The following is a 27,541-nucleotide window of genomic DNA, read 5'->3' on the forward strand; positions in this document are numbered from 1 at the left end:
GTCCTGCTGCTCTTCCTCCGAATCCTCTGTGCGCTCCTCCCTCGGACTTAGTGCCCTTACTACTACCTCACTGATAGACAACTGTGTCTCATCGTCATCGTCCTCCTCACCCACTGAAAGCTCTTGAGACAGTTGCCGGAAGTCCCCAGCCTCATCCCCCGGACCCCGGGAACTTTCAAAAGGTTGGGCATCGGTCACGACAAACTCCTCCAGTGGGAGAGGATTCGGAACCATTGCTGCCCATTCCGGGCAGGGGCCCGAGAACAGTTCCTGGGAGTCTGCCTGCTCCTCAGAATGTGTCATTGTAATGGAGTGAGGAGGCTGGGAGGAAGGAGGAGCAGCAGCCAGAGGATTCAGAGTTGCAGCAGTGGACGGCGCAGAACTCTGGGTGGTCGATAGATTGCTGGATGCACTTTGTGCCATCCACGACAGGACCTGCTCACACTGCTCATTTTCTAATAAAAGGTCTACCGCGTGGACCCATTAATTGTGAGATGAATGTGGGGACGCCAGAAGCGTGCCTCTCTCCTAATCCCGCAGCACTCGGCTGCGATACACCTGGATCAGGAGCTCGGCCTGTGCCCACACCCTGACTTGGGCCTCCGCGTCCTCGCCCGCATCCACGTCTACGTCCTCTAGGCCTACCCCTACCCCTCAGCATGGTGTATTAGCAGTAGTGCAGAAACAGAACGCTGTAATTAAATGTGCCGCCTATTGGCCTGTGGTTGGAGGCTGACTTTGCTTACGGAACGCACAGCAGAGCCAGGAAATAATTTTGCGCAAGCCTGCTGTAACACTTAGCTGGCTGCGTATGAATTGGGACAACTACCCCCAGCAGAGACCCAGTACACAGAGAACGGTCACAGGCAGCCCAAATAGATGTTTTTTCCCAAATGTTTTTGGAAAGGCCCACTGCCTATATTCTATAAATATGTCTTCTGTCCCTGCCTCACCCCTACTGGCCCTGGAGTATGTAAAATAACTGCAAACTGTTGCACTGTGGACTGCAATACAGCGGTGATGTAACAGCCAACACAGAGCCAGGAAATAATTTTGCGCAAGCCTGCTGTAACACTTAGCTAGCTGCGTATGAATTAGGACAACTACCCCCAGCAGAGACCCAGTACACAGAGGACGGTCACAGGCAGCCCAAACAGATGTTTTTTCCCAAATGTTTTTGGAAAGGCCCACTGCCTATATTCTATAAATATGTCTTCTGTCCCTGCCTCACCACTACTGGCCCTGGAGTATGTAAAATAACTGCAAACTGTTGCACTGTGGACTGCAATACAGCGGTGATGTAACAGCCAACACAGAGCCAGGAAATAATTTTGCACAAGCCTGCTGTAACACTTAGCTGGCTGCGTATGAATTAGGAGGACTACTACACCCAGCAGAGACCCATTAACCTTAGGACGGTCACAGGCAGCCCAAATAGATGTTTTTTCCCAAATGTTTTTGGAAAGGCCCACTGCCAATATTCTATAAATATGTCTTCTGTCCCTGCCTCACCACCACTACTGGCCCTGGACTATGTATAATTACTGCAGGGCGCAATGCTCTGCACGGCCGATATACAAAAAAAAAAAAAGTGCAACACTGCAAAAAGCAGCCTCCACACTACTGCACACGGTTAGATGTGGCCCTAAGAAGGACCGTTGGGGTTCTTGAAGCCTAAAATACTCCTAACACTCTCCCTATAGCAACTCCAGCAAGACAGCACTTTCCCTGATCTCTGTCAGAACGCATCTGTGGCGAGCCGCGGGAGGGGCCGATTTATATACTCGGGTGACACCTGATCTCGCCAGCCACTCACTGCATGGGGCTGGTATAGGGCTTGAACGTCGCAGGTGGAAGTTGTAATGCCTTCCCTGTCTTTCTATTGGCCAGAAAAGCGCGCTAACGTCTCAGAGATGAAAGTGAAAGTAACTCGAACATCGCGTGGTGCTCGTTTCGAATAACGAGCATCTCGAACACGCTAATACTCGAACGAGCATCAAGCTCGGACGAGTACATTCGCTCATCTCTAGTTTTGAGCATATACTGTGTCGTTAGCAGTGATATGCATCGTCTCAAATAGCTTTCAATTTACGGTTTAACTTCATGTTACAAGTGACAACCGGCTTGAGATGATCTGTGATGTCTTATTCGTTGTTGATTCTAGGATTCTCAAAAGTATGCAGAAAAACCACAGTCTTCATGTCTAGATTATCACACCATTTAACATGTAACCTGTATTCACATACAGCAAGGATAGTCATAGTGTCCAGTTTTGGTTTCACATTGGTTTTACATATTGGTGGACACATTGGATGAGGCCCAGCGTGGTACCTGCTGTACACAGTGCACAAATAATGTTACCATATAACACTTATATATGAACATCAGAAGGGATGGAGACCAAATAATAGTGCATACCATTGGTCAAATGGATCCAACTGTTCCATGCAACTGTCTAAATCACAATGCTAAGCAGTTCTATAACCACCATACGCTGCTAAAATAAATGTACTGCACAGTACTTCAGTTCCCAAAATCCAAGATTGCTTCCAACAGTCATATGATGTTAAAAACAAAACTTTATTACAGCATCCTTACATACATCCTCATAGAAGCAGACGGATAAAAAGGGGAACGCCTTTACATGTTTCAAGCCTCATAAACCAGGCTCTTGCTCCCTTTTCTACAGTACTTTAGTAGTAGTGCCACACAATGTCAAAAGTAAATACTACTATACAGTTCTAACTAAGACCACTGACCATAGAACAGCTTGTTAATCAGTAGTGCTGGTAACCGTGCTTTGTACTGCTCTCAGAATACAGTGTGTCCAGGGAAGCAGTCAGGCTATGCTGTATTCTGATTGTCCAGCATAGCGCATCCCAGAGGACTGGTACAGCATAAGAATAGTCATGTAGATGGTAGAGAACGGTTTGGATAATGGAAGATGTTATCCTTAGATCATTTAGATTAGGGAAAGCAGGTGTAGAGTGGTAGACAGAGATAATGGAGGAGATATAGGGTGGTGCAGCACTATGGAGAGCTCTGTGGAGAAGACATACAGCACAATGAATAGTAATTAGATTCTCAGTGTTTCTTTGTGAGGCAGTTAAGTAGTTGAAGTGAATAGTAGAAGAAGGTGGATCTGGGTTAGGAGAGATGTCCACTGCAGCTAAGAGTTGGGGAATAAAGAGAGAAAGCAGCAGTTCCAAGATTTATGAAACACTTGTGCTGCATTGTGTAATCAAATGGCTTCAGGTAATTCAAGAAAGTGGAGACTGCATGTGAGCTTTATAGGGGTGGGGGACGGAGAGAGGGGCTGATGTGGACATATTCCACCAAAGGCACAAATGGGTGGTAGGCTTGAAAACAAAGCCCAACTAAAACAAAGACAGAGACAGTGAATGTGGTGGCAGATGAGTGCACTTATAAAGTTCCATCTGGGGATGTTACACTTTAATGACCAAGGTCAGAAATGACATCTAGTCCAACTTATTATGGGTCCAGCAAAGATTCTGTTTTTTCATCGGGCAGAATAATTTAGCAGATCACATTATTACACTCATCAGAGACTATTAGAACCTGATGAAAAGAAACCTTGATGTTATTGTGAACGGAGCCATATGACCAGTGTGAGTGGAGCCTAGGGAGCAACAAAACAGAAGAGCTCTACTTTGAAGTCACTGAGACATTATAACATTATAACAGACTTGGAGACATCCGATATGACTGTGGTTTCTTTACAGACCAATACAAACGGTGATTTCGTGGTGAAAGCAAAGGGACGTGGACAAGCTGCACTTACGGTAAGACTATACATAACCTTAGGGTATGCTTTGCAGTTAATTATAGGGGGTCTAAAACTTAAATAACATAAGCCCACCTTAAATAACCTAGCCACGTTAGTCTGTAACATTACCAGTAGAGATGAGCGAGCACCAAAATGCTCGGGTGCTCGTTACTCGAGACAAACTTTTTGCGATGCTCGAGGGTTCGTTTCGAGTAACAAACCCCATTGAAGTCAATGGGCGACTCGAGCATTTTTGTATATCGACGATGCTCGCTAAGGTTTTCATTTGTGAAAATCTGGGAAATTCAAGAAAGTGATGGGAACGACACAGAAACGGATAGGGCAGGCGAGGGGCTACATGTTGGGCTGCATCTCAGGCTCCCAGGTCCCACTATTAAGCCACAATAGCGGCAAGAGTGCCCCCCCCCCCAACAATTTTTACTTCTGAAAAACCCTCATTAGCAATGCATACCTTAGCTAATCACCACACTACCTCCAACAAAGCACAATCACTGCCTGCATGACACTCCGCTGCCACTTCTCCTGGGTTACATGCTGCCCAACCCCCCCAGTGTCCACAGCGCACACCAAAGTGTCCCTGCGCAGCCTTCAGCTGCCCTCATGCCACACGCTGGCCTCATAGCCACACCACCCTCATGTCTATTTATAAGTGCGTCTGCCATGAGGAGAAACCGGAGGCACACACTGCAGAGGGTTGGCATGGCTAGGCAGTGACCCTCTTTAAAAGGGGCGGGGCGATAGCCCACAATGCTGTACAGAAGCAATGAGAAATCCAATCCAGTGCCACCTCCATCAGGAGCTGCACACGTCGGCATAGCAATGGGGAACCCATGTGCCACACACTATTCATTCTGTCAAGGTGTCTGCATGCCCCAGTCAGACCGGGGTTTTTTATAAATAGTCACAGGCAGGTACAACTCCGCAATGGGAATTCCGTGTGCACCCACAGCATGGGTGGCTCCCTGGAACCCACCAGCTGTACATAAATGTATCCCATTGCAGTTCCCTGGACCGCAGAGCTAACGTCAGTTTAAATGCAGGCGGGCTTCGGCCCACACTGCATGCCCCAGTCAGACTGGGGTTTTTATAAGTAGACACAGGCAGGTACAAATCCCCAATGTGAAGTCCCTGTGGACCCACAGCATGGGTGGCTCCCTGGAAGCCACCGGCGGTACATAAATAAATCCCATTGCAGTGCCCAGTACAGCTGAGGTAACGTCAGGTTTAAGGCAGGTGGGCTTCGGCCCACACTGCATGCACCAGTCAGACTGGGGTTCTTTATAAGTGGACACATGCAGTTACAACTCCATGTGGACCGACAGCATGGGTGGGTCCCAGGAAGCCAGCGGCGGTACATAAATATATCCCATTGCAGTGCCCTGGACAGCAAAGCTAACGTCCGATTAAATGCAGGTGGTCTTCGGCCCACACTGCATGCCCCAGTCTGACCGGGGTTTTTAATACATAGACACTGGCAGGTACAAATCCCTAATGTGAAGTCCCTGTGGACCCACAGCATGGGTGGCTCCCTGGAACCCATCAGCGGTACATAAATGTATCCCATTGCAGTGCCCAGCACAGCTGAGGTAACGTCACATACAATACAGGTGTGCTTCGGCCCACAGTGCATGCCCCAGTCAGACTGGTAATATGTACCTTAACAGTAACCGCGTTGGTGGGAGTGTGGTGGCGACTGCGGACCTAGTAGCGCGGTTTTATTTAGTTGGTTTTCGGAATGTGGCCAGGATTAAGTGGGCTGTGGCGGGGGGATGGTGGGGGGGCTCTCTTGTTGTGTCGGTAAAAATTACTAGGATTACACTGTAGGCGAGGGCCCCAAAAAATTGGTGTACCAACATTACTAATGTACCTCAGAAAAATTGCCCATGCCCAACCAAGAGGGCAGCTGAAACCCATTAATCGCTTTGGTTAATGTGGCTTAATTTGTAACTAGGCCTGGAGGCAGCCCAGTTAAAATAAAAATTGGTTTCAACGCTTTAATGAGAATTGAAACGTATAAACATTGTTTACAAAAGTAATATGACTGAACCTTGTGGGCCTAAGAAAAATTGCCCGTTCGACGTGATTACGTGAGGTTTCAGGAGGAGGAGCAGAAGGAGGAGGATGAATATAATACACAGATTGATGAAGCTAAAAGGTCCCCGTTTTTGATGGTGATAGAGAACGATGCTTCCATCCGCGGGTGCAGCCTACGTATTGTTTAGGTATCGCTGCTGTCCGCTGGTGGAGAAGAGAACTCTGGGGAAATCCAGGCTTTGTTCATCTTTATGAGTGTAAGCCTGTCGGCACTGTCAGTTGACAGGCAGGTACGCTTATCTGTGATGATTCCCCCAGCCGCACTAAACACCCTCTCTGACAAGACGCTAGCCGCAGGACAAGCAAGCACCTCCAAGGCATACAGCGCAAGTTCAGGCCACGTGTCCAGCTTCGACACCCAGTAGTTGTAGGGAGCAGAGGCGTCACGGAGGACGGTCGTGCGATCGGCTACGTACTCCCTCACCATCCTTTTACAGTGCTCCCGCCGACTCAGCCTTGACTGGGGAGCGGTGACAGAGCCTTGCTGGGGAGCCATAAAGCTGGCAAAGGCCTTGGAGAGTGTTCCCCTGCCTGTGCTGTACATGCTGCCTGATCTCCGCGCCTCCCCTGCTACCTGGCCCTCGGAACTGCGCCTTCTGCCACTAGCGCTGTCGGATGGGAATTTTACCATCAGTTTGTCCGCCAGGGTCCTGTGGTATAGCATCAATCTCGAACCCCTTTCCTCTTCAGGTATGAGAGTGGAAAGGTTCTCCTTATACCGTGGGTCGAGCAGTATGTACACCCAGTAATCCGTAGTGGCCAGAATGCGTGTAACGCGATTGCGGGACAGAGGTTGCGTAGGAGGAGGAGGAGGATGGTGGTTTAGTGGAGGAAGCATACACCGCAGCAGATACCAGCACCGAGCTGGGGCCCGCAATTCTGGGGGTGGGTAGGACGTGATCGGTCCCAGGCTCTGATTCTGTCCCAGCCTCCACTAAATTCACCCAATGTGCCGTCAGGGAGATATAGTGGCCCTGCCCGCCTGTGCTTGTCCACGGTTCCGTTGTTAAGTGGACCTCGCCAGTAACCGCGTTGGTGAGGGCGCGTACAATATTGCGGGAGACGTGGTCGTGCAGGGCTGGGACGGCACATCGGGAAAAGTAGTGGCGACTGGGAACCGAGTAGCGCGGGGCCGCCGCCATCATGTTTTTGAAAGCCTCCGTTTCCACAAGCCTATACGGCAGCATCTCCAGGCTGATAAATTTGGCTATGTGCACGTTTAACGCTTGAGCGTGCGGGTGCGTGGCGGCGTACTTGCGCTTGCGCTCAAATAGTTGCGCTAGCGACGGCTGGACGCTGCGCTGAGAGACATTCCTGGATGGGGCCGAGGACAGCGGAGGTGAGGGTGTGGGTGCAGGCCGGGAGACAGTCGTGCCTGTGTCCTGAGACGGGGGTTGGATCTCAGTTGCAGGTTGGGGCACAGGGGGAGAGGCAGTGGTGCAAATCGGAGGCGGTGAACGGCCTTCGTCCCACCTTGTGGGGTGCTTGGCCATCATATGCCTGCGCATGCTGGTGGTGGTGAGGCTGGTGGTGGTGGCTCCCCGGCTGATCTTGGCGCGACAAACCTTGCACACCACAGTTCGTCGGTCGTCTGCACTCTCAGTGAAAAACTGCCACACCTTTGAGCACCTCGGCCTCTACAGGGTGGCATGACGCGAGGGGGCGCTTTGGAAAACAGTTGGTGGATTATTCGGTCTGGCCCTGCCTCTACCCCTGGCCACCGCACTGCCTCTTCCAACCTGCCCTGCTGCTGCACTTGCCTCCCCCTCTAAAGACCTGTCCTCAGTAGGCTTAGCAAACCAGGTGGGGTCAGTCACCTCATCGTCCAGCTGCTCTTCCTCCGAATCCTCTGTGCGCTCCTCCCTCGGACTTACTGAAATTACTATTACCTGAGTGATAGACAACTGTGTCTCATCGTCATCGTCCTCCTCACCCACTGAAAGCTCTTGAGACAGTTGCCGGAAGTCCCCAGCCTCATCCCCCGGACCCCGGGAACTTTCCAAAGGTTGGGCATCGGTCACGACAAACTCCTCCGGTGGGAGAGGAACCATTGCTGCCCATTCTGGGCAGGGGACCGAGAACAGTTCCTGGGAGTCTGCCTGCTCCTCAGAATGTGTCATTTTAATGGAGTGAGGAGGCTGGGAGGAAGGAGGAGCAGCAGTCAGAGGATTCAAAGTTGCTGCAGTGGACGGCGTAGAAGTCTGGGTGGTCGATAGATTGCTGGATGCACTTTCTGCCATCCACGACAGGACCTGCTCACACTGCTCAGTTTCTAATAAAGGTCTGTCACGTGGACCCATTAATTGTGAGATGAATCTGGGGACACCAGAAACTTGCCTCTCTCCTAATCCCGCAGAAGTCGGCTGCGATACACCTGGATCAGGAGCTCGGCCTGTGCCCACACCCTGACTTCTGCCTTCGCGTCCTCGCCCACGTCCACGTCCGCTAGGCCTACCCCTACCCCTCAGCATGGTGTATTACGAGTAGAGCAGAAACAGAACGCTGTAATTAAATGTGCCGCTTATTGGCCTGTGGTTGGAGGCTTACTTCGCTTACGGAACGCACAGCAGAGCCAGGAAACAATTTTGCGCAAGCCTGTAGTGAGACGTAGGTGCGTATGACTGAGCTAGTGGAATTCACAGTGCAGAAGCAGTCAAGTGGCTAAAGGCCAGTGGTAGGCCTTAAGTATTTTGCTGCTATTTTTTTAAATGGTGAGCTGAAACACCAGACAGACCCTGTATGCAGCGTATATTATGTATACTGTTTCCCTCTGGCGCTATGATGGCGGTGATGTAACGGGCACAGCAGAGCCAGGAAACAATTATGCGCAAGCCTGCTGTAACGCTTAGCTGCGTATTAATTATGACTACTACCCCCAGCAGACACGCAGTACACTGAAGAAGGTCACAGGCTGCCCAAATATAGTATTTTTCCCCATTTTTTTTGAAAAAGCCCACTGCCTATATAGACAGTATATCTCTTTCACCTTTCCCACTGTCTCTGCCTCACCAGTACTGCCCCTATACTCTGTAAAATGACTGCAGACTGAGGACGCAATGGTCTGCACGCCCGATATACAAAAAAAAAAAAATTGGGCAACACTGCTAAAAGCAGCCTCAACAGTACTGCACACGGTCAGATGTGGCCCTAAGAAGGACCGTTGGGGTTCTTGAAGCCTAAAATAACACCTAACACTCTCCCTATAGCAGCAGCAGCATCAGCAGCACTTTCCCTGATCTCTGTCAGCATGCATCTGTGGTGAGCCGCGGGCGGGGCAGATTTTAATACTCGGGTGTCACCTGATCTCCCCAGCCACTCACTGCAGGGGGGTGGTATAGGGCTGGAACGTCACAGGACGAAGTTGTAATGCCTTCCCTGTCTTTCTATTGGCCAGAAAAGCGCGCAAATGTCTCAGAGAAGAAAGTGAAAGTAACTCGAACATCGCGTGGTGCTCGTCTCGAGTAACGAGCATCTCAAACACCCTAATACTCGAACGAGCATCAAGCTCGGACGCGTACGTTCGCTTATCTCTAATAAGCTTGCAATTTTTGATTATTTCCTTAATGGGGTTGTCCAAGATTAGAAAAACATTCATTCAGAAGCAGTGCCATCTGTCCATGGGTTGTGTCTCACACTGCAGCTCAGCTGCATTTACTTCAGTAGAGCTGAGCTGTGGTACGAGACACAACACGACACATGGACAGGTGGCGCTGTTTTTTTTTAAAGCAGCTATTTTTCTAATCCTTAACAACCCCAATTCTACATGGATGTTGATGATTATTTCTTGTCTAGGTGATGGCCACTTACTATGAGATTGAGACAGAAATGGAAAAAGAATGCAACAACTTTGATCTGTCAGTCACAGTACATAAGGAACCTCTTGGTAAGTGTGAAATGTGTTCCTTGGAATATTTGTTGGCTGGGTCGAGTTGCTCCGTCAGTGTATTGAGCCGATAAGTTACAGTAATCACACAGCTCCGATCTCTCTGTAGTGGTGTAACTTGGTATTGTAGACAAGGTTCTCATTCACTTCAATGGGAACTTTACCTGAAAGACCATGCTGGGCCACTTTAGAGAAGACTGTGCGTGTCCTGTAACATATCGGCTCCAAACAATGACAGAGTAGGCAGATGGCTGAGATGGTTGGATAGGTCGTCAGTAATTTAATGTGGAAAATCCCTTTAAGATGGATGTAGATATACTGTGAAATGTCTTAGCAGTTCCAGACAGTTTTTGGTGAAATCTGTCAACAATCTAATGTTTATGATGGATCTGACAACACATATTTCAGGTCTTTATCTGGCTCTATACTGTCCCTTGGAAGAGATCATGGCTGGATTATAAGGAGGGTATCAGGGGCATGTGCCAGCCAAGTATAATAACCCAAGTGGACTTCGAGGCTTCTTCCAAAACCCCTTCTTTACTGCTCCTGGTTTTTCCTCAACTCTGGGCTCTGCTTCATACACAGTTCTGATACCAGTTAGCCTCAGGACTTTGGTGAGGGGGTATACACACAATTTGGAGACCTGTCAGCATCAGGACCTTTTTTGTAGTGATGCACACCATGGTCTGATGTTGATTTTGGTCCAGCTCTAACACTATTGTCCTGCTCCTATTTTTTCCACTTAATTATTTAAGCTATAGGACATAAGCAGTCATGGACTCTGTTGTTAACTGGTCTAACTGGTCTAACTCCTTTGTTTAAGGTCTTTCTCTCCAATGACAAACTATTTTGAATTCTAGGTTTGCACTCAATTTTTACATCTGCAGATTCTATATAATTACTGTACCCTGGCATATAAGATGTAAGGTCGTATACATGTTTTTTTTATAAGACTTTGTAACCTTTATTTTGAAAAATCCAATAAAATTCTAAAAAGTGGTCTAGGCTAGAATATAGAGAAGGAACAAAGAGTATGTGCCGGCTAGGCCTGTAGTCACGTCTGTCTCCTGAGATCTGTTAGACTACAGGTTCTCTGGAGCTCTCCTGCTCAGGTATTGGGCATTGTGCTGGCTGAGTGTGTGTGTCTCCAGTCAGCCAATCACTGTAGGTCAGTACACATAAAGCTGTCTTCCCAGGCGTGGGTGTGGTCAGCTCCCTTTGTAGAAGATAGGGAGAGGTGTTTTACCTGGTGTCCCCTATCCATGGTAATGTTCATGAGCGCCCTGTGCTCACTAGCCCACGCAAATCTAACATCTATATCACCCAGGAAGAAATAAAGGCCTCCTCACAAACCCCTTCTTTACTGCTCTTTACTCATGGGTCCTTTTCACTTCCAGGCTTTGCCACATACAACATCCTTATGTTGGTTGGTGAGAGGACTTAATGTGCGACAGAGCCTAGAGATGAAGTAAAGCCAGGAGCAAAAATAGAAAACAAATGGTCTGCTTTGGGGTCTAAGTGTTTTTTTTTGCTCTGATGTGTGATGTTTATTCATTTTAGGGGTAAGATCTGGGGTCCCAATTTTGGGATCTGGTTTAAGGTCTCAATTTATTTTGGAAGCCGGTTTTGTGTCTAAAGTAAATTTTAGTTTCTAGTCTGGGGTCTCAATTGATATTGCCATTTGTTTTGGGGTCTGAATTCATTTTCATGTTTGGCTTCAATTAATTTTTGAGTCTAAGGTCTGAATTACTTTGATGGCCTGGTCTGGGGTCTCAATTGATTCTGGGGTTTTGTCAGGGGTCTGGTTAAATTATGGGCTCTGGTGTGAGGTATAGAAGAGTCCAGTTGTAAAAAGAGGGGATGCTACACAATGGTAGACATGGTCCTGCCCCAACATCTGTGAGATGTTTTCTTGCTATTAATTTCTAAATAAGTTAATTTTTTTAATGAAATGGAAAAATGTGTTACTTTCTACTGCTGGTATGGTCTATGCTGTAAAAAATATGGTAATATGAGATCTCCAAATCATTGCATTCTTTCTCTCTTTACATTTCTTTACATTTTACGCATTGTCCCAACTTCTTTGCAATTGGGGTTGTATTTTAAGGTTCTTGTCTTAGGTCTGAATTTATTTTGGGGTCTGCTCCAGGGTCTCAATGATTTTTATGACATAGTCTTGGGTCTTAATTCATTTTTGGTGCATTCCGAAGATTACATTGATTCATCTCTAAAAGAATGTATTATCCTGCTCATCATTTTATTAGATAGAGATCAGTATTTTCCTTCCAAGAATTTCTAATTGTGTGTGAGCTAGTCATAGATTAAGAATTTAACAATTCTTTGTGAACTAGTGGTACCTTGAGTCACACAGATATTTGAACTAGAGGCCTCATCTAACCTTAATCCATCTTGAGGGAGGTTGATTTAGGACCAATAAATAATCATTTTCATGGATATCCTCTGAACTAATATGTTGATTATCAAATACTTTTTAAAATGTAATCTGGTCATATAGCTTGAATGAGAACATCATGTTTCTATTCCTAACACAGGAAGAGAAATATGATGGTATAGGCATAACAGAAACTTGGTAGGATGATACACATAATTGGAATACAAGGCTTGAAGAATACAACCTTTTTATATGCAACTACCTTATAAAAGAAGAGGAGGTATTGCACTGTATGTTAGAAAAGCATACATCTCCAGAGAGATTCAAGCTTCAGAGCATAGGGGTTCTGTAGAAGCTGTTTGGGTAAGAATATAAGGAGAGAACAACAGAAAGGACACTATTGTAGTAGGTATTTATTATAGGCCCCCTGGACAAGCAGAAGATATGGATGAACTCTTTCTAAATCAGATGGTCAAGTTTTCAAAAAAGCACAGCACAGTGATCATGGGAGATTTTACCTATCCCAATATTTGTTAGGAATCTCTTAGCCAAACGTAATGGATCCAATAACTTCTTTTTTTGTTGGCAACTTTATCTTCCAAAAGAAGAAGAGAAAACAAGGGAATCTGCTATCTTGGACCTAATTCTTACCAACAGGGAGGAAATGGTCGAGAAAGTAAGGGACCCTGGGACCTTAGGCGGCAGTGATCATGCTATCCTTGAATTTTGGATAACAATGGGAGAAAGACCTGAGAAAACTCAGACCTCAAGGTTGGATTTCAGAAAGGCAGATATTAAAGATAGCAGGAGAATCCAATGGCTGGATGTCCTTAGCGACAGAATTGTTTAAGAAGGTTGGTAAATATTGTGAAATGAGATTCTTGAATCACAATCGTTAACAATCCCTAAAAGAAGGAAGAATAGGAAGCATTTAAAAGAGACCTGGATGAATAAACACAGAACTTACACATATGCTAAAAAAGAAAATATTTTTTATCAAATTGAAAGAGGGGGGAATATCTAAAGAAGAATATATTACAGTTTATAGAAACTGTAGAGCTAGTGCCAGAAAAGCTAAAGCTAGTAATGAATCAAAGCTTGCAACAGAGGCCAACAGATGCAATAGGATGTTTACATGATGAAAATGGTGAACTGGTTAAAACATGGTGTTGAGAAGGTCAGATTTTTAAACTCCTATTTTGTATCTGTTTTCTCTCAGAAAGTAAATGTAACATCAGCTGATCTTTCCTGTGCTGTTGGGGGAATTAAATAATGCAAGCTATCTATAAGAAGAGAGGTGGTGAGGGAACACTTAGCTAACCTAAATTAATTAAACTCTCAAGGTCCATATGAATTACATCCTAGGCTACTTAAATTGCTGAACAACCTGCCATAATCTTTAAGAATTCATGGATTACAGAAAAAGTCCCAGAAGACTGGAAAAGGGCAAATGTTTTCCCTATCTTCAAAAAAGGGAAGAAGGTGGACACAGGAAACTACAAGCCTATGAGCCTTGCCTTGATTTTTTATTTAACAGCATATGCGCAAGTACTTTGATGAAATGGAGTAATTAACCTGAGCCAGCAGGGCTTTGTAACAAATAAATCATGCCAGACTAATCTAATTTCCTTCTCTGACAGAATCACTGACTGTGTTGATCAGGGAAATACGGTGGATATAGTATATCTTGACTTTAGTAAAGCATATGACAAAGTATCTCATACCATATTTATTGAAAAAAATGACCAAATATGAGATTGACAAGGCAACTTGAGAGCAATAACACAGTTTGTCAAACTACCATGCTGCATCTGGAGTTATCTCAGTAAATACAATCCTAACCTTGAGGCCGACCCAAAAAGTACCTCATATGGGCTGAGGCCTATTCTGTCAGGTGTGTACCTTCCGGAGAAGAGTACCAAGGAGAGGCACTCGGTCCATGGTCTACTGAGCTCTGCCATGCTCTTCTGGATCGTGGTTTCTACGGTACCATTTAAACTTTCTGCTCTACCAATGCTTTGTGGATGGTACGAAGCATAAAAGGCCAGTTCTATCCCCAACACTTTCATTACTTTCTGCATCACTTCTCCCGTGGAGGCAGTACCTCTGTCACTCTCAGTTGTCTCTGGTACTTTGTATCTGTATACCACCTCAGAGGTCAGTTTTTGTTGGTGGCATTTGTGGGCAGGTATGTCAGACTGGCTATCCTGAGAACAGCTCTAGGCAGACCAGACCGAACTTGTACCTGCCCACCCTTGGCAGTTGGAAGTAGTCTACTTGAAGATGCTGGAACGGGTAGTTGGGATGATGGGTGCACTGCATGGGAGCCTATACAGACTTACCTACGTTGTTCTGTTCACAAATCAGACAGCCCTCTGTGTGTGTGGCTGCCGTGCTACTAAATCCTGGTGCAGACCAGTGACTAGCGACTACAGCTGTTTTTGACAGGTGTGTATTTTTATGGGAGACGAAAGTCATGGCCATGATGGGATAGGGGCCTGTCGGAGACCAGGCTCGTTGGATACCATCCATTTATCCCCAGATGTCTCTTTGCCCCTCTTTAGTCGCCTTTTGTAACTGAATCAACAGGTCATAATCCACCAGGGGTGTCATCTGAGGGGGTACCTGTACCGCCCCAACCCCTGAAGGATCAAGTCTGGGCTTCGGTGTGGCTGTCTTCACTGCCTGATCAGCCGGGTGATTTACGGTTGCCTCAGGTGCCATCCATGGAGTGGCCTTCTGTTGCATTTTCAGGCCACTCTTTGCTGTTTCTAATTGCTTTATTTTCAAGAATGACCTCATTCTCCAGATTGATCCGTAGTCATGAGCAATGCCATAGGCATAGCGGGAGTCTGTGTAGACGTTAGGTTAGAAAAGGTTCGGCTTTGTAAGGAGAGCACAACATAACTTGTGTAGAACCTGCCTTCTTGACCATACCTCGATCCATCCACATAGAGTGCAAAATCAGTGTTATCTAATGACTGATCAACATGACTGAATCCCCTGTCTCCTGCGCAATTAGCTAATACATAGTCATGTCTATCAATCTGAAAGGAAAAAAACTGTCAGGTGATTATTCCCACTTCCCCCCCTTTTTCCAGAGGCAGCAAGGTAGCTGGACTGGGGGCGTTGTAACGCTGGCACGTTGAGTGGCATGAGCAGGGTGCACTGTAGGTAAAAGTGAAGCAAAATCTTAGTGAAAACCTATGACAGTGTTCTAAATACACAGTGTTCTAAACTTATTTATTTTTATTTATTTATTTTCCTCTGCTGCTAGGTATGTACCTAACTGAGAAAAAAAGGGCTAATGAAAGGAACTCAGTCCAAGGTTTGCCCGTTTCCTCCATTGCCTTTTGTATCTTAAATTTTTATGGTACCGTTCATCCTTTCTAATTTCCCACTACTTTGTGGAAGGTAGGGTGTGTGAAAGGCCTTGGATATACCCAGAGCAGACATGATGTGTTGCATTATTTCACCTGTGAAGTGTGTACCTTTGTTTGACTCAATCACTTGCGTTACCCCGAATCTGCGGATTACCTTCTGTGCAGTTACCTGCTCATTTACCTTGGTAACAAGGTAGGACTCCAACCTGGAAAGACATCAACACAACAAGCACATATTCATACTTCACAGCAAGTGGGAGCTGAATGTAGTCAACTTGCAATCCCTGAAATGGGTAGAGTGGCCCAGGCAAGTGTTATGTGGCCACTTTACTGCTGCCCTAGGTTGCCTATGGCACAGATCATGCAAGACTGGACAAATGATGCAGTAGCAGAACCCAGAAGTCACCCATCCTCGTTCAAGCGCCGACATCATCGCTGCTTTTGATAGGTGTGTCTTTCCATGCATCAGCTGGGCCATCATGGGGCACAGGGACCATGGTAGGCAAGTTCTGTTGACTGTTCGCCATACGCCGTCCTGTTCTGCTGCTCCCATTTTTAGTCCATTTTTTCCTTTTCTTCCTTGCTTGCTTGTAACTGTAAAGTCCTTAGCATATTAATGTCCAAATTTATATCAATTTCCAAAGTTTTGTCAATGTCCAAAGTTTTTGTCCCTGGCTTATGCTGTCAGTATCTTCTTTCACGGCTTGAGGGCCGCTGCCTTTGCTGTGCTTTTTATGATGGTGTTGCCTCTTGCTTCTCCACTTTGTCAGGTAGAAGTAGGGCCTCCATGAGACTCTGCACCGCTGCACCATTCTTAACTAGCTGTCCTACTGAGGTGAGAAACAGTCTGGCCTTCCATATTCGGCCATAATCATGAGCTATGCCAAATCCATACCGGGAATCAGTGTAAATGTTTGCTGTCTTACCTTCTGCCACTCTACACATCTCAGTGAGGGCCTTCAGTTCCGCTTATTGTGCTGAGACATGCGGAGACAGAGCTTCTGCTTTTAGGACTTCTTGTTGTGTGACCACTGCATATCTGGTGTAGAGTCATCAATCCTTCCCCTTGGTACAATCTACAAAAAGCTCAAAATATGCATTGTTAACAAGGGGTTCCAGAAACTGTTTTTTAAAACCTGAATTTTCTTGTTGCATCAATGCTTATTGCAAAAAAATTTAAAAATAGCTGATTTGTAATACCTAGATCACCTATGCCTTCTCCTCTGGATTGGGGGAAGAGTAGCTGGGTTCAAAGCAGTACAACATTGGAAAGAAATATTAGGGGGGGGGGGGGTGGCATGAAAAGAACACATTGTAGCCGGTTCTGACAGACCAGAGATAAGTGCTTGCGTTGCACTTGTGTGCGTATGCTCTGGATGTCATGAGGGGTGAGGACCACTAGGGGTAGTCCAGAACCTTAACCTTGTTCCCCTCGCTGAGGTAATAGACCATGCAGTAGTTGTCCACATGGACACCTCTTTGTGTCTTTTCTTGACTAAAAAAGAGAGTTGTTTACTGGAGGATGTATTTCACGCAAAACCCCCAGTGGAACCAAGTCTCCCACTTGTCCCCAAACAGCATTTCATTGTGGGAAACTAAAGGGATACTGTTTGACCCAGGGGTGTGTATCCTGGTTTCAGACATACCATCATAGGGGGTACATTCAATTTCCCTGTGTCTGTCTTGGAGGTGGCCAACAATTTGTCAGAAACCCCGGAAAACTGAGTTTCTGCAGCAGCTGTCAGGACAAACACATGAGCTGGATCCACCAAGGGAGCAGTTAGTTACTGGAACTCTTCTGAACTGGCACCTAAGGTCTCAACCCATACCGATCCATCCGGTGAAAATATGATGGATGCCAATAAGGCTTGTAAGATGTCAGTGCCAATAACAGAGACATGAGTTACATCAGGGCAGAAAAGAATTGTGATAAACAAACAGACATCAGTTGAAAGGCATTGAGGTGAGTGTTATAATGTTATAAAGTACATGATTCTATTGAGATGAGATTGTGAATGAGTGCTATTTTTGACAAATTGTGTGAAAGTTTGCTAAGTGACTGAGATGTTAATCTATCTTCCTTATTTACTGAAGCTGTTATATGCTATATTAAACGCTGGTGTGTTTAGAATGCATGGGTATTGGTGATGTTTCAGCTCCCCCCCTCTCTCCTTCCTTCTCTGTCTGTGACCCTGAGCAAAGAGTGAAGTCTAAAAATGACAGCCCCCACCTTTGCAAAATAACTCTGACTGTTATCCATCTGTGAATATGAAACACAGACTGAACAAAGTTGTTTTAGTTTAACTATTCCCTGCAGTTAAACTCATAAGAAAAGAAAACATACGCTTGGAGCTTCTGACAACGCAACATTTTCTGCATTTTTAACCCTTGTATTCTTAAAAGCCCCCACAGGATGTGAGTGGGGTATAACTTTTTTACACTTGTATGGAGGAGACCAAGACATACAACAAAGATTATATTACATAACATCAAGACATCCGAGACAAACAGTAGTAGTTATTTGTCACATAATTGTCCACAGATTCTCCATGGACTTGCTTCCTCTTCTACTGCTGGGGTCTAATGCTCCTGTTTACTGATACCCCACCTGCTCTAACAATTAAGTACATCACTGAACATCTATTTGTGACCTCAGACCACAGCAAGAATGTGCCTTAAAATTCCTATCTTTCTTGCCTTCATTAGATTAATTACAAGCTTCTATTCGTTTAAAGCAAAAAAAGCTACTTTCCAAGGTTAGTTTCACAGTCTTCTCTCCGTTCTTATCTCATAAGGCTCAAAGAAGACAGAGGCAAGGAGGGGGGGGGGGGGGTTGTCTCAGCCTGCAGCTTCAAGTAAACAGTCTTTGTTCTCACTAAAAGCAAGCTCAGTTAACCATTTGTGTTTATATATATATATATACACACACGCAGGCATCCATATCTATCTACCTAGTAGCATACGCATTTTCCTATATATATCTAGATGACACAATCACACTCTTGCACTGTATCTATATCTATTATCACATATTGATCCTCTCTCACTCTCTCACCAAATCACATGCCTTGTAACCTTTCTCTCCACTATGCTTGTTCCCCATATTTCTCTCACTACCTGACCATCAATGTAACGTTCAGTGGACTCTCTCCCGACTGCCAGGCACAATATATCACGCACTTTCAGACAATTCAGCAGCAACACAGGTTAGCAATCTGCCTTTTCTAGATAGGATCCAATAATGCACATTTAACCTATACACTTTGATCTGAGGACAGTCCTCTACCAGTGGGCCAAACCCACAACGAGCCGCTGTGTATGGTGGATCAATCTTGGCTATAACCCAGCCAATGCATATTTATTGCCAACAATAATCCCTTCTTACAGTTTGAGATGGACATACATACCATACACATAGACGGAGCACTGGTACAATCTGGGTGGTCTCACTGCCCTGCCGGGAGTAACCAGGTTGACTCATTTCAACCCTAACACCGTTCATCAGCATCCTCTATCTCCCCAGAGAGACTATCAACCCCTCACCGTAGAAGTCTGTCTAGAGAAAATTCAATAAATTTCACCCTCTCGTGACCAGTCTGTTGACTCTGCTGATTTACCAGTACTCTCAGAACAACAGGCATGCAAACCATTCCTTTTAAAATATGACAGGTTCTGTATTACGTGGTTGAGACATAAGGTACCTGTCTGACGGATCTGGACTGACCGGATCGGGCACGGACACACAGACAAGCCTGGAACTGGCCACACAAGTATAGATAATTAATTTATCTTACAGCGTTCAGATTTTTTTGGTTGAGCCCACGCCAAGTCATAGGATTATCTCTTGTGTCCACGTTCTTCCAAACTTGGACACGAGATCTGGTCATGTGCGGATCCAAATCGACCATGGCCCCACGTTGGGCACCAGCTGTCATGGATTTATTTTCATGTTCAGAAATTGTGCACACAATGGAAGAGATCACACGGAGACAAGACGGTCAGTGCAGAAAGTCTTCCTGGACTCTGTTTATTAGTAGACGTAAAACATCTTTTATAGCATTATGGGTTAACTGCTCTTTATGGGCATGCAGGAAGCAATACGTGATTGGAAATCAAAGGACGTCCGACATAATGTGGTTTCAGGTGCGAACCAACACCATCTTTTGGTGTTCGATGGAGGGGTCAGGGGGCGGGAATGAGCAATATGCAGTCAAATGACACCCGAGGGTTATGTGCAAGTAAAAAATGTGCCCTGAGGTTATGAGCGTGTATTTCTATCAAGCTGCATATTCTGATAACAAATAGCAGGACAGGATGTGGCTGGCATATATATATATATATATATATATATATATATATATATATATATATATATATCCTCCACAATTCTATTAAATGCAAAACTTATGCGCTGTCTGAGTGGCTCAGCACCTTTTGTTGCAAGGAGGAGAATGGATTTAACATGGTGCGGACCATTCTAGGATCTGAGAATGTTTAGCTTGCAAAAACGAAGGCTGAGAGGAGACTTAAAAGCTGTCTACAAATATTTGAAGGGCTGTCACAGTGCAGAGGAATCAGCCCTATTCGCATTTGCACAAGTAAAGACCAGACACAATGGATGAAACTGAAAGGGAGGAGACAGATTAGATATTAGAAAAAACTTTTCTGTGAGGGTGATCAGTGGGTGGAACAGGTTACCACGGGCAACGGCGAACTCTTCTTTATGCTCTTCTTTAATGGAAGTCTTCAAACAAGGACTGGACAAATATATGTCTGGGATGATTTAGTGAATCCTGCACTGAGTAGAGGGTTGGACCCAATGACCCTGGAGGTCCCTTCCAACTCTACTATTCTAGGATTCTATATCCTGTGATAGTTATAGTAAATGTTGAAGAATGTCAATGATATATTGTATATGATATAGGTGTATTTTTAATATGTGATTATAATGCGCTTCTATATTTTCATCTAGTACGTAAGCGGGATGTTTTGGAGACAATGTCTATCAACATCTGCTTCAGGTTTGTCTTTAATGCTTAATGGGTCTTTACTTCTTTTAACTTCTGTAAAATAACTAAAATCAACTGACAGATATATAAAGAACTTTATACTTGCAACAATGCTTCAAATACAGAAATTTATGGCTACACACTGTGCTAGAAATGAAACAATAGATCCTGTCTCAATCACTCACCACCCAAAATATGTATTCACCCCAGACTTCACACAAAAATATATTCTGACCCCAAACCAGACCCAAAAATTTATCAGACCCCAGAACAGAGCAAAAAAAGTTTGGTTTCCTGACCACACTCCTTTATTTACTTATCAATCTTCATTCCTTGTTTAGCTCTGGGCAGTGCCTCACACTACACTCGCCTTTAATATTTCAAACTAGACCCTAAAATTAAGTTAGATTCTAGACTAAACCCCAAAATTATTTGAGACCCCACACTAAAACATTAAAATTAATGCAGAAACCTGACCAGATATTCCCTTACTATTTCAAATGCTTGGATGCAACACATGACATGTTTAAGACCCAAAATTTTAAAGTCAGTCTGTGTGTATTGTTAGTGATTAGATACAAGTGGACATTTCTGCACCATTTTAAATCCATTCTCCTCCTTACAACAAAAGGTGCTAAGCCACTCAGACAGCGCATAAGTTTAGCATTTCATAGAATCATAGAATGGTAGAGCTGGAAGGGACCTCCATGGTCATCAGGTCCAACCCCCTGCTCAGTGCAGGATTACTAAATCATCCCAGACATATGTCTTTCCTGCCCTTGTTAGAAGACCTCCATTGAAGGAGAACTCACCACTTCCCTTGGTATCCTGTTCTACTCATTGATCACTTTCAAAAACTTTTTTCTAATATCTTATTTGTGTCTCCTCCCTTTCAGCTTCATCTCATTGCTTCTAGTCTTTCCTTGTGCAGATGAGAATAGGGCTGATCCCTCTACATTGTGACAGCCCTTCAGATATTTGTAGACTGCTATTAAGTCTCCTCTCAGCCTTCTCTTCTGCAAGCTAAATATTCCCAGATCCTTTAACTGTTCCTCATAGGACATGATTTGCATACTGCTCACCATCTTGGTAACTCTTCTCTGAACTTGCTCCGGTTTCTCGATATCTTTTTAAAATTGGGATGCCTAGAACTGGACACAGTATTCTAGATAAGATCTGACTGAGGAAAAGCAGAGGGGGATAATTACTTCACATGATCTAGACTCTATGCTTCTCTTAATACATTCCAGAATTGTGTTTGACTTGCTGCTGCATCACATCGTTGACTCATGTTTAGTCTGTGATCTATTAGTATAACCAAGTCTTTTTTACATGTGCTTAGCTCAATTCCTCCCATTCTGTATGGGCTTTTTTCATTTTTCTTGCCCATATGTAGGACCTTACATTTCTCTTTGTTAAATACCAATCTGTTAGACACCATCAACTGTTCAAGCTTGTCTAGATCTCTTTGAATCTCTCTTCTCCAGTGTTAGCTATCCCTCCCAGCTTTGAGTCATCTGCATTTTCCCCTAAATTTCTTCCTCTAGATGAGTTATAAAAATGTTTAACAACACTGAGCCCAGGACAGAGCCTTGTGGTATCATGCTTGACACATTCTTTCAATTGGATGTTCAGCCATTTATGACCACTCCTTGTCAATCCCATATTGGGGCATTTTTTTCAATAAGTATGGTATAACATACTTTGTCAAATGCTTTACTAAAGTCAAGATATACTATATCCACCGCATTTGCCTGATCAACCCAGTCGGTAATTCTGTCATAGAAGAAAGTTTGATTCATCTGGCATGACTTGTTTGTTACAAACCCATGCTGGCTCTGGTTAATTACTCAATTTTTATCCAAGTACATGCTATTTCATCATTTCTTCAAAGATCTTCCTCGGAATAGAAGTCAGGCTAACAGGCCTGTAGTTTCCTGGATCCACTTTCTTCCCTTTTTAAAAAAAATAGGGACAACATTTGCCTTTCCCTGTCTTCTGGGACTTCTCCTGTTCTCTCCTGCTCTGCATGAATTTTCAAAGATTACAGCAAATGGTTCAGGAATTACCTCTGATGCTTCCATCAGTATTCTAGGATGTAATTCTTCTGGACCTTGAGACTTGAATTCATTTAATTTAGTCAAGTGCTTCCTCACGATCTCTCTGCTTATCGATAGCCTGCATTCCTTCAATAGCACAGAGAAGTTTAGTTGATGTTATAGCTAGTTTCTGAGAGAAAACAGATACAAAATCTGAATGTAAATGTTCAGCCTTCTCAACATCATTTGATGTTTTAACCCCTTAAGGGTGCATTCATATTGGCGAGAAAATAGCGTGATTTTCCCGCAATACTGGAGTGAGAAAAAACACAGAATTATGAAACCAATAATTTTGAATGCTTTTCTTCACAATTGCGATGTTACACTCATAATCGCAGTATGTCCCATCTTTCTGCGTTCTGTGTTTTTTGTTTAATCTCCATGTTTCCCTATGGAGCCTCCTTTTTTTGCATTGCGAAACACAAACTTGCATTTTTCATGCGAGGTGATGTGTTTTTAACATTAGAAAGTCCTATTGACTTTTGTATTAAAAAATCATGGCAAAATCATGTGAAAAAAACAAGCGATAAAACCTCAAGTGGCAGTGATGTTTTTGCATAAAAAACAGCGCTGATGCTCAAATATTGTGGGGAAAAATACCCAATTTTGCCTCACTTTTCTTGCGGCTGTATTGCGATTGCCAATGTGAAGGAGCCTTAAAGACGCAGCCTTTTTTTTTTTTACATTTTTAGGTTTTTCCTTCCTCCTTTTACAAAATCAAAACTCTTTTATTTATCCTTCAACATAGATGTCCGGGGGTTTGTTTTTTGCGGGACGAGTTGTATTTTTCAATGGTACTGTTTAATGTAACATAAAATGTACTGAAAAACATAAAAAAAAATTCTAAGTGGAGTGAAATGAAAAAAAACCTAAATTCTGCCATCTTTGGGTGTGTCTTGTTTCTACGGTGTACACACTGCAATAAAAATGACATGATAACTTTATTCTATGGGTCTGTATGATTACTACTATACAAAATTATATAAATGTTTTTTTCGGTGTACTACTTTTATTTATTTTTTTTAAAGATATTTAATTTTTTAAAATTATTTTCTGCCACTATCTTCTTACAGCTATACCTTTTTTCATTTTTCCATCGACATAGTTGTGCGAGGGCTCTTTTATTGCGGGACGTTCTGTAGTTCCTATTGGTACTATTTTGGAGTACATATGACTTTCATCGCTTTTTCTAAAATTTTTCCTTGAAGATGGGATTACCAAAAAAAGCACAATTTTGGCATTTTTTACTTTTTTTTGTAACGACGTTCACCATGTGGGGTATATCACTGACAGATCTGACTTTTATAGATGCAGCAATACCAAATCAGTTTTTTGTTTTATTATTTAGATTCTTTTATTATAAGTACGGCAAAAGGCTTTTTTTTTTACTTGTATTACTTATTTTTTAAATAATTAGTAAAACATTTTAAATCTTATTCTTACTTTTTTTTTTAAGTCCCCAGAGGCGAGAAGAACTTGCAAAGCTTTGATCTCTCCTGCAGTATGATGTAATGCCATAGCATTATATCATATCGCTATCTGACAGGCATTCTATCAAGCCATGCCACAGGCTTGGCTTGATAAGCACTCTGCAGTGGCAGTCTTGGGGCTGTACGGGACCCCAGAACATTGGTCTGGGGATTTAAATGGGTAATAGCCCCAATGAGCAGTGCGGCTTAATGCAGGTGGGTTTCTGTTGTAATATGGAGCTGGCACCCGCATTGTATGGAGCGGGATTGACCCTTCATACAGACCTCGAATCTGCAAGACGTAACTATATGCCCTGTAGCTTTAAAGGGTTAAACAAATCCCGATTCCCATTCTGTTAACACGCTATAGCAACTTTGACTTTTCTTTTGATTTTGACGTACCCCCAAAATCCTTTTTTTTTACTGCTTTTGGCTTCTATTGCAAACCTCAGTTTATTATTAGCTTTTCTGACATTTGACCTACAGTTTGTGCAAACCGAATTATATTCTTCTTTAGATATGCCCCCCCTTTTCCATTTGATAAACATATTTTTCTTCCTTTTTTTTAGCATGTGTGTAAGTATGCTTCCCACTTTTAGGGATTGTTAACAATTGTGCTTGCAGAGTCTCATTCTGCAATATTTCCCAACCTTCTTGGACATTTCTGTTTTTAAGAACATCCAGCCATTGGATCCTTCCTACCAGCTTTCTGAGTCCATTAAAATCTGCCTTTCTAAAATCCAGCCTTGAGGTCCGAGTTTTCTCGGGTCTTCCTTCACCTTGTTATCCAAAATTCAAGGATAGCATGATCACTGCCACCTCATTGATTACATTGATAACCATTTTGATTTCAATGTTGTCATCCATTCTTGACAGGTCAACCACAAACCTTTTGCTAGATAGAAAGAGAATAATTTTGCGCGATCGCGATTTTTAGCATTACAACTCCCATAGACCCCTGCAGAAAAAAAACGCTGCGAATTTCGCTGTGAAAAAAACTGTAGTGGGTAGTCACACTAATAACAAACCTATAATGTTAGATACTATATGCTGGGTATTAACATTGACATTAGTGATGGCATCAAACTGATCTATATTTCCAAACCTGTGGGTTAACAAATGCTTGGGTTATTCTCAGACATCGCAAACCTGTGGATGCCACCATGTCCATCATTGATGTTTCCATGATGACTGGATTCTCCCCAGATGAAAAAGATCTCAATAGGGTGAGTAAAGAAGGATATAGAGCATGCATTGTAGCAGATCTTCACAATTTTTTCATGTAGATTGAGTAGTACAGATAAAAAGCAAATATTTCTTGAAGAAGCTTGTGGCTTATAGATCAATGCTAGTACATTGTTGTCTTAACCAAAACATTATCTTCTCCAGCTTAAGAAAGGAGTGAACCGGTACATCTCTTACTATGAGATAAACAACGGAGCATTTGATAAAGGATCTCTGATCATCTATCTGGATCGGGTGAGAAGTCAATTAAATTTATCTATCTTACAACCTGCTTAGGGAAAAAATTAAGAGATTCCTCCCTCCTCAAAAGTTTTCGGACCGCAGGAGGTAAGAAATGTGATTGGAGCTGTTACCACGCAGCGGCTGCCGTGGCCGCGGGTGGTTGGTCGGCGCGGTGCGCGCGCTCATGGGTCTGGGCGGCGGCATGTGCAGGCGTCTGTGAGTGCCGCTCTATGCACGAGTCCCTGTTATGAGATTCTGCTAGGAGGTGTCGCCTCCCCCTCTCCGCCCCTGTGCGGAGGCTTCTGTTTCTAAGGCTGGCAGTGAGGTCCATTCACTGCCAGTTATTGGTTTCTGTTTCAGTGTGCTAGCTTCCCGCCTCTGACAGTCTCCTGCTTTCAGCTTCTGCTATATCTGCCAGGTTATCCATCTGCCTCGGTCTGCCTGTATTTCCTGTTGGTTTTCTTCACCTGCCCTTCCTGTCGGTATCCTACCCTGTTCCATCTTGGTACGCCAGCGTCCCTCCTCGGTCCCTAGCGAGTGTAGGGACCGCTGCCCAGTTGCCAGCCTGGGGTTAGCCAGGAGTGGAGGCAAGTAGGCAGGGACAGGGGTTGCTGGTAAGTTGTAGGACAACCCAGGCTGGCGTATCATCAGGTAGGATACTGTAACATAATAACTGGCCCTTAAAATTTCCCTATGGGTTTTTGTTTGGTCTCCAATGGAGACTATGAGCGTCCTTGCTAATCAGTTACAGGAGCTAGTGGGCATGATCCAAGACCTGTCCGGTCGTATGGGGGCCCATGAGCAGCAGATGTTGGCACAGGTTACTGCCGCTCCATCTATTCCTGAACCCAAATTTCCTCTCCCTGAGGTGTTTTCTGGGGAGAGAAGCAAGTTTTTTTGTTTTTCAGCAGGCATGTAAACTATATTTCCCGATGCGGCCCAAATCCTCCGGCTCTGAGTCCCAGAAGGTGGGATTGATTCCGTCCTTGTTGCGGGGTCCCCCCCAGACATGGGCCTACTCCTTACCTGAGAGTTCTGCTTGCCTGCAGTCTGTTGATGCATTTTTTCAGGAACTAGGAGGTATTTTTGATGAGCCGGACCAGGCGGGGTTAGCTGTATCTCACCTCATGGCTTTGCGTCAGGGGCAGCAGTGGGCTGAAGACTACTGCTCTATGTTTAGACAGTATGCTGGTGAAACCTCCTGGAATGATGGCGCCCTCAAAGATGTGTTTTTGTTGGGCCTTTCTGATGCTGTCAAGGATCTAATTATTTCCCATCCCGCTCCCATAACACTTAATGAGGCGATGGTATTGGCAGTAAAGGCTGACAGGAGACTGAGATCTAGAGAAAAGGAACGCCAGGCCTGTAAAACTAGGGAGTCCTGTAGATCCGTTCCCATTTCCCCCATGCCAGCTCCAGGGGCCGAGCCTATGGAAGTGGACCAGCTAAGTCCCGGGGAACGGCGACGGTTCCGGATGACTCACCATCTTTGCTTCTACTGTGGGGAAGACGGACATCGAGTAGCAACCTGTCCTCAGAAGCAACGGCAACATCAGTCTGCAGCGGCGGAAGAACTACCGATCCTAGGTGATTCTCTGAAGGGTCGCCTAGGGTCACAGGTACTCCGTAGGTTGTTGGTGCCTTGTCAGATTGGCTTCCGGAATTTTATTCGGTCCGGTCAAGCCTATATTGATTCGGGTGCTGCAGTCAATCTGATTAATTTAAATTTTGTCAAACCTCTAATGACCGAATTTTCCATGCTGAAGCCCCCCATGCGCTTCATTGGTATTAATTCGACCCCTCTCTCCGCAGGTGTTGTTAAATGGAGGACTCCCATTCTGCAGTTCACTGTGGGTGTTCTCCATTCTTAGAATCTGTCTTTCCTAGTTATGGAAGAGATGTCTGTTGATGTGGTGTTTGGTATGCCCTGGTTGGCA

The 27,541-nt window shown here is 44.4% G+C and overlaps 1 protein-coding gene across 1 annotated transcript in view; it reads left to right on the top strand.

Annotated features, from left to right (window-relative positions):
- LOC136610271 (A.superbus venom factor 1-like) overlaps window positions 1–27,541 on the top strand; it is a 210,763-nt gene that overhangs the window by 142,965 nt on the left and 40,257 nt on the right. Inside the window, exons 30-35 of the mRNA XM_066589504.1 lie at window positions 3,744–3,803; window positions 9,695–9,785; window positions 15,023–15,027; window positions 20,541–20,581; window positions 25,276–25,363; window positions 25,527–25,616. Coding sequence (XP_066445601.1) covers window positions 3,744–3,803; window positions 9,695–9,785; window positions 15,023–15,027; window positions 20,541–20,581; window positions 25,276–25,363; window positions 25,527–25,616 — 375 coding nt within the window. The remainder of the gene's footprint in view (window positions 1–3,743; window positions 3,804–9,694; window positions 9,786–15,022; window positions 15,028–20,540; window positions 20,582–25,275; window positions 25,364–25,526; window positions 25,617–27,541) is intronic.

This window comes from Eleutherodactylus coqui, chromosome 2 (genome assembly GCF_035609145.1).
Source record: "Eleutherodactylus coqui strain aEleCoq1 chromosome 2, aEleCoq1.hap1, whole genome shotgun sequence".
Lineage (NCBI taxonomy): Eukaryota > Metazoa > Chordata > Amphibia > Anura > Eleutherodactylidae > Eleutherodactylus > Eleutherodactylus coqui.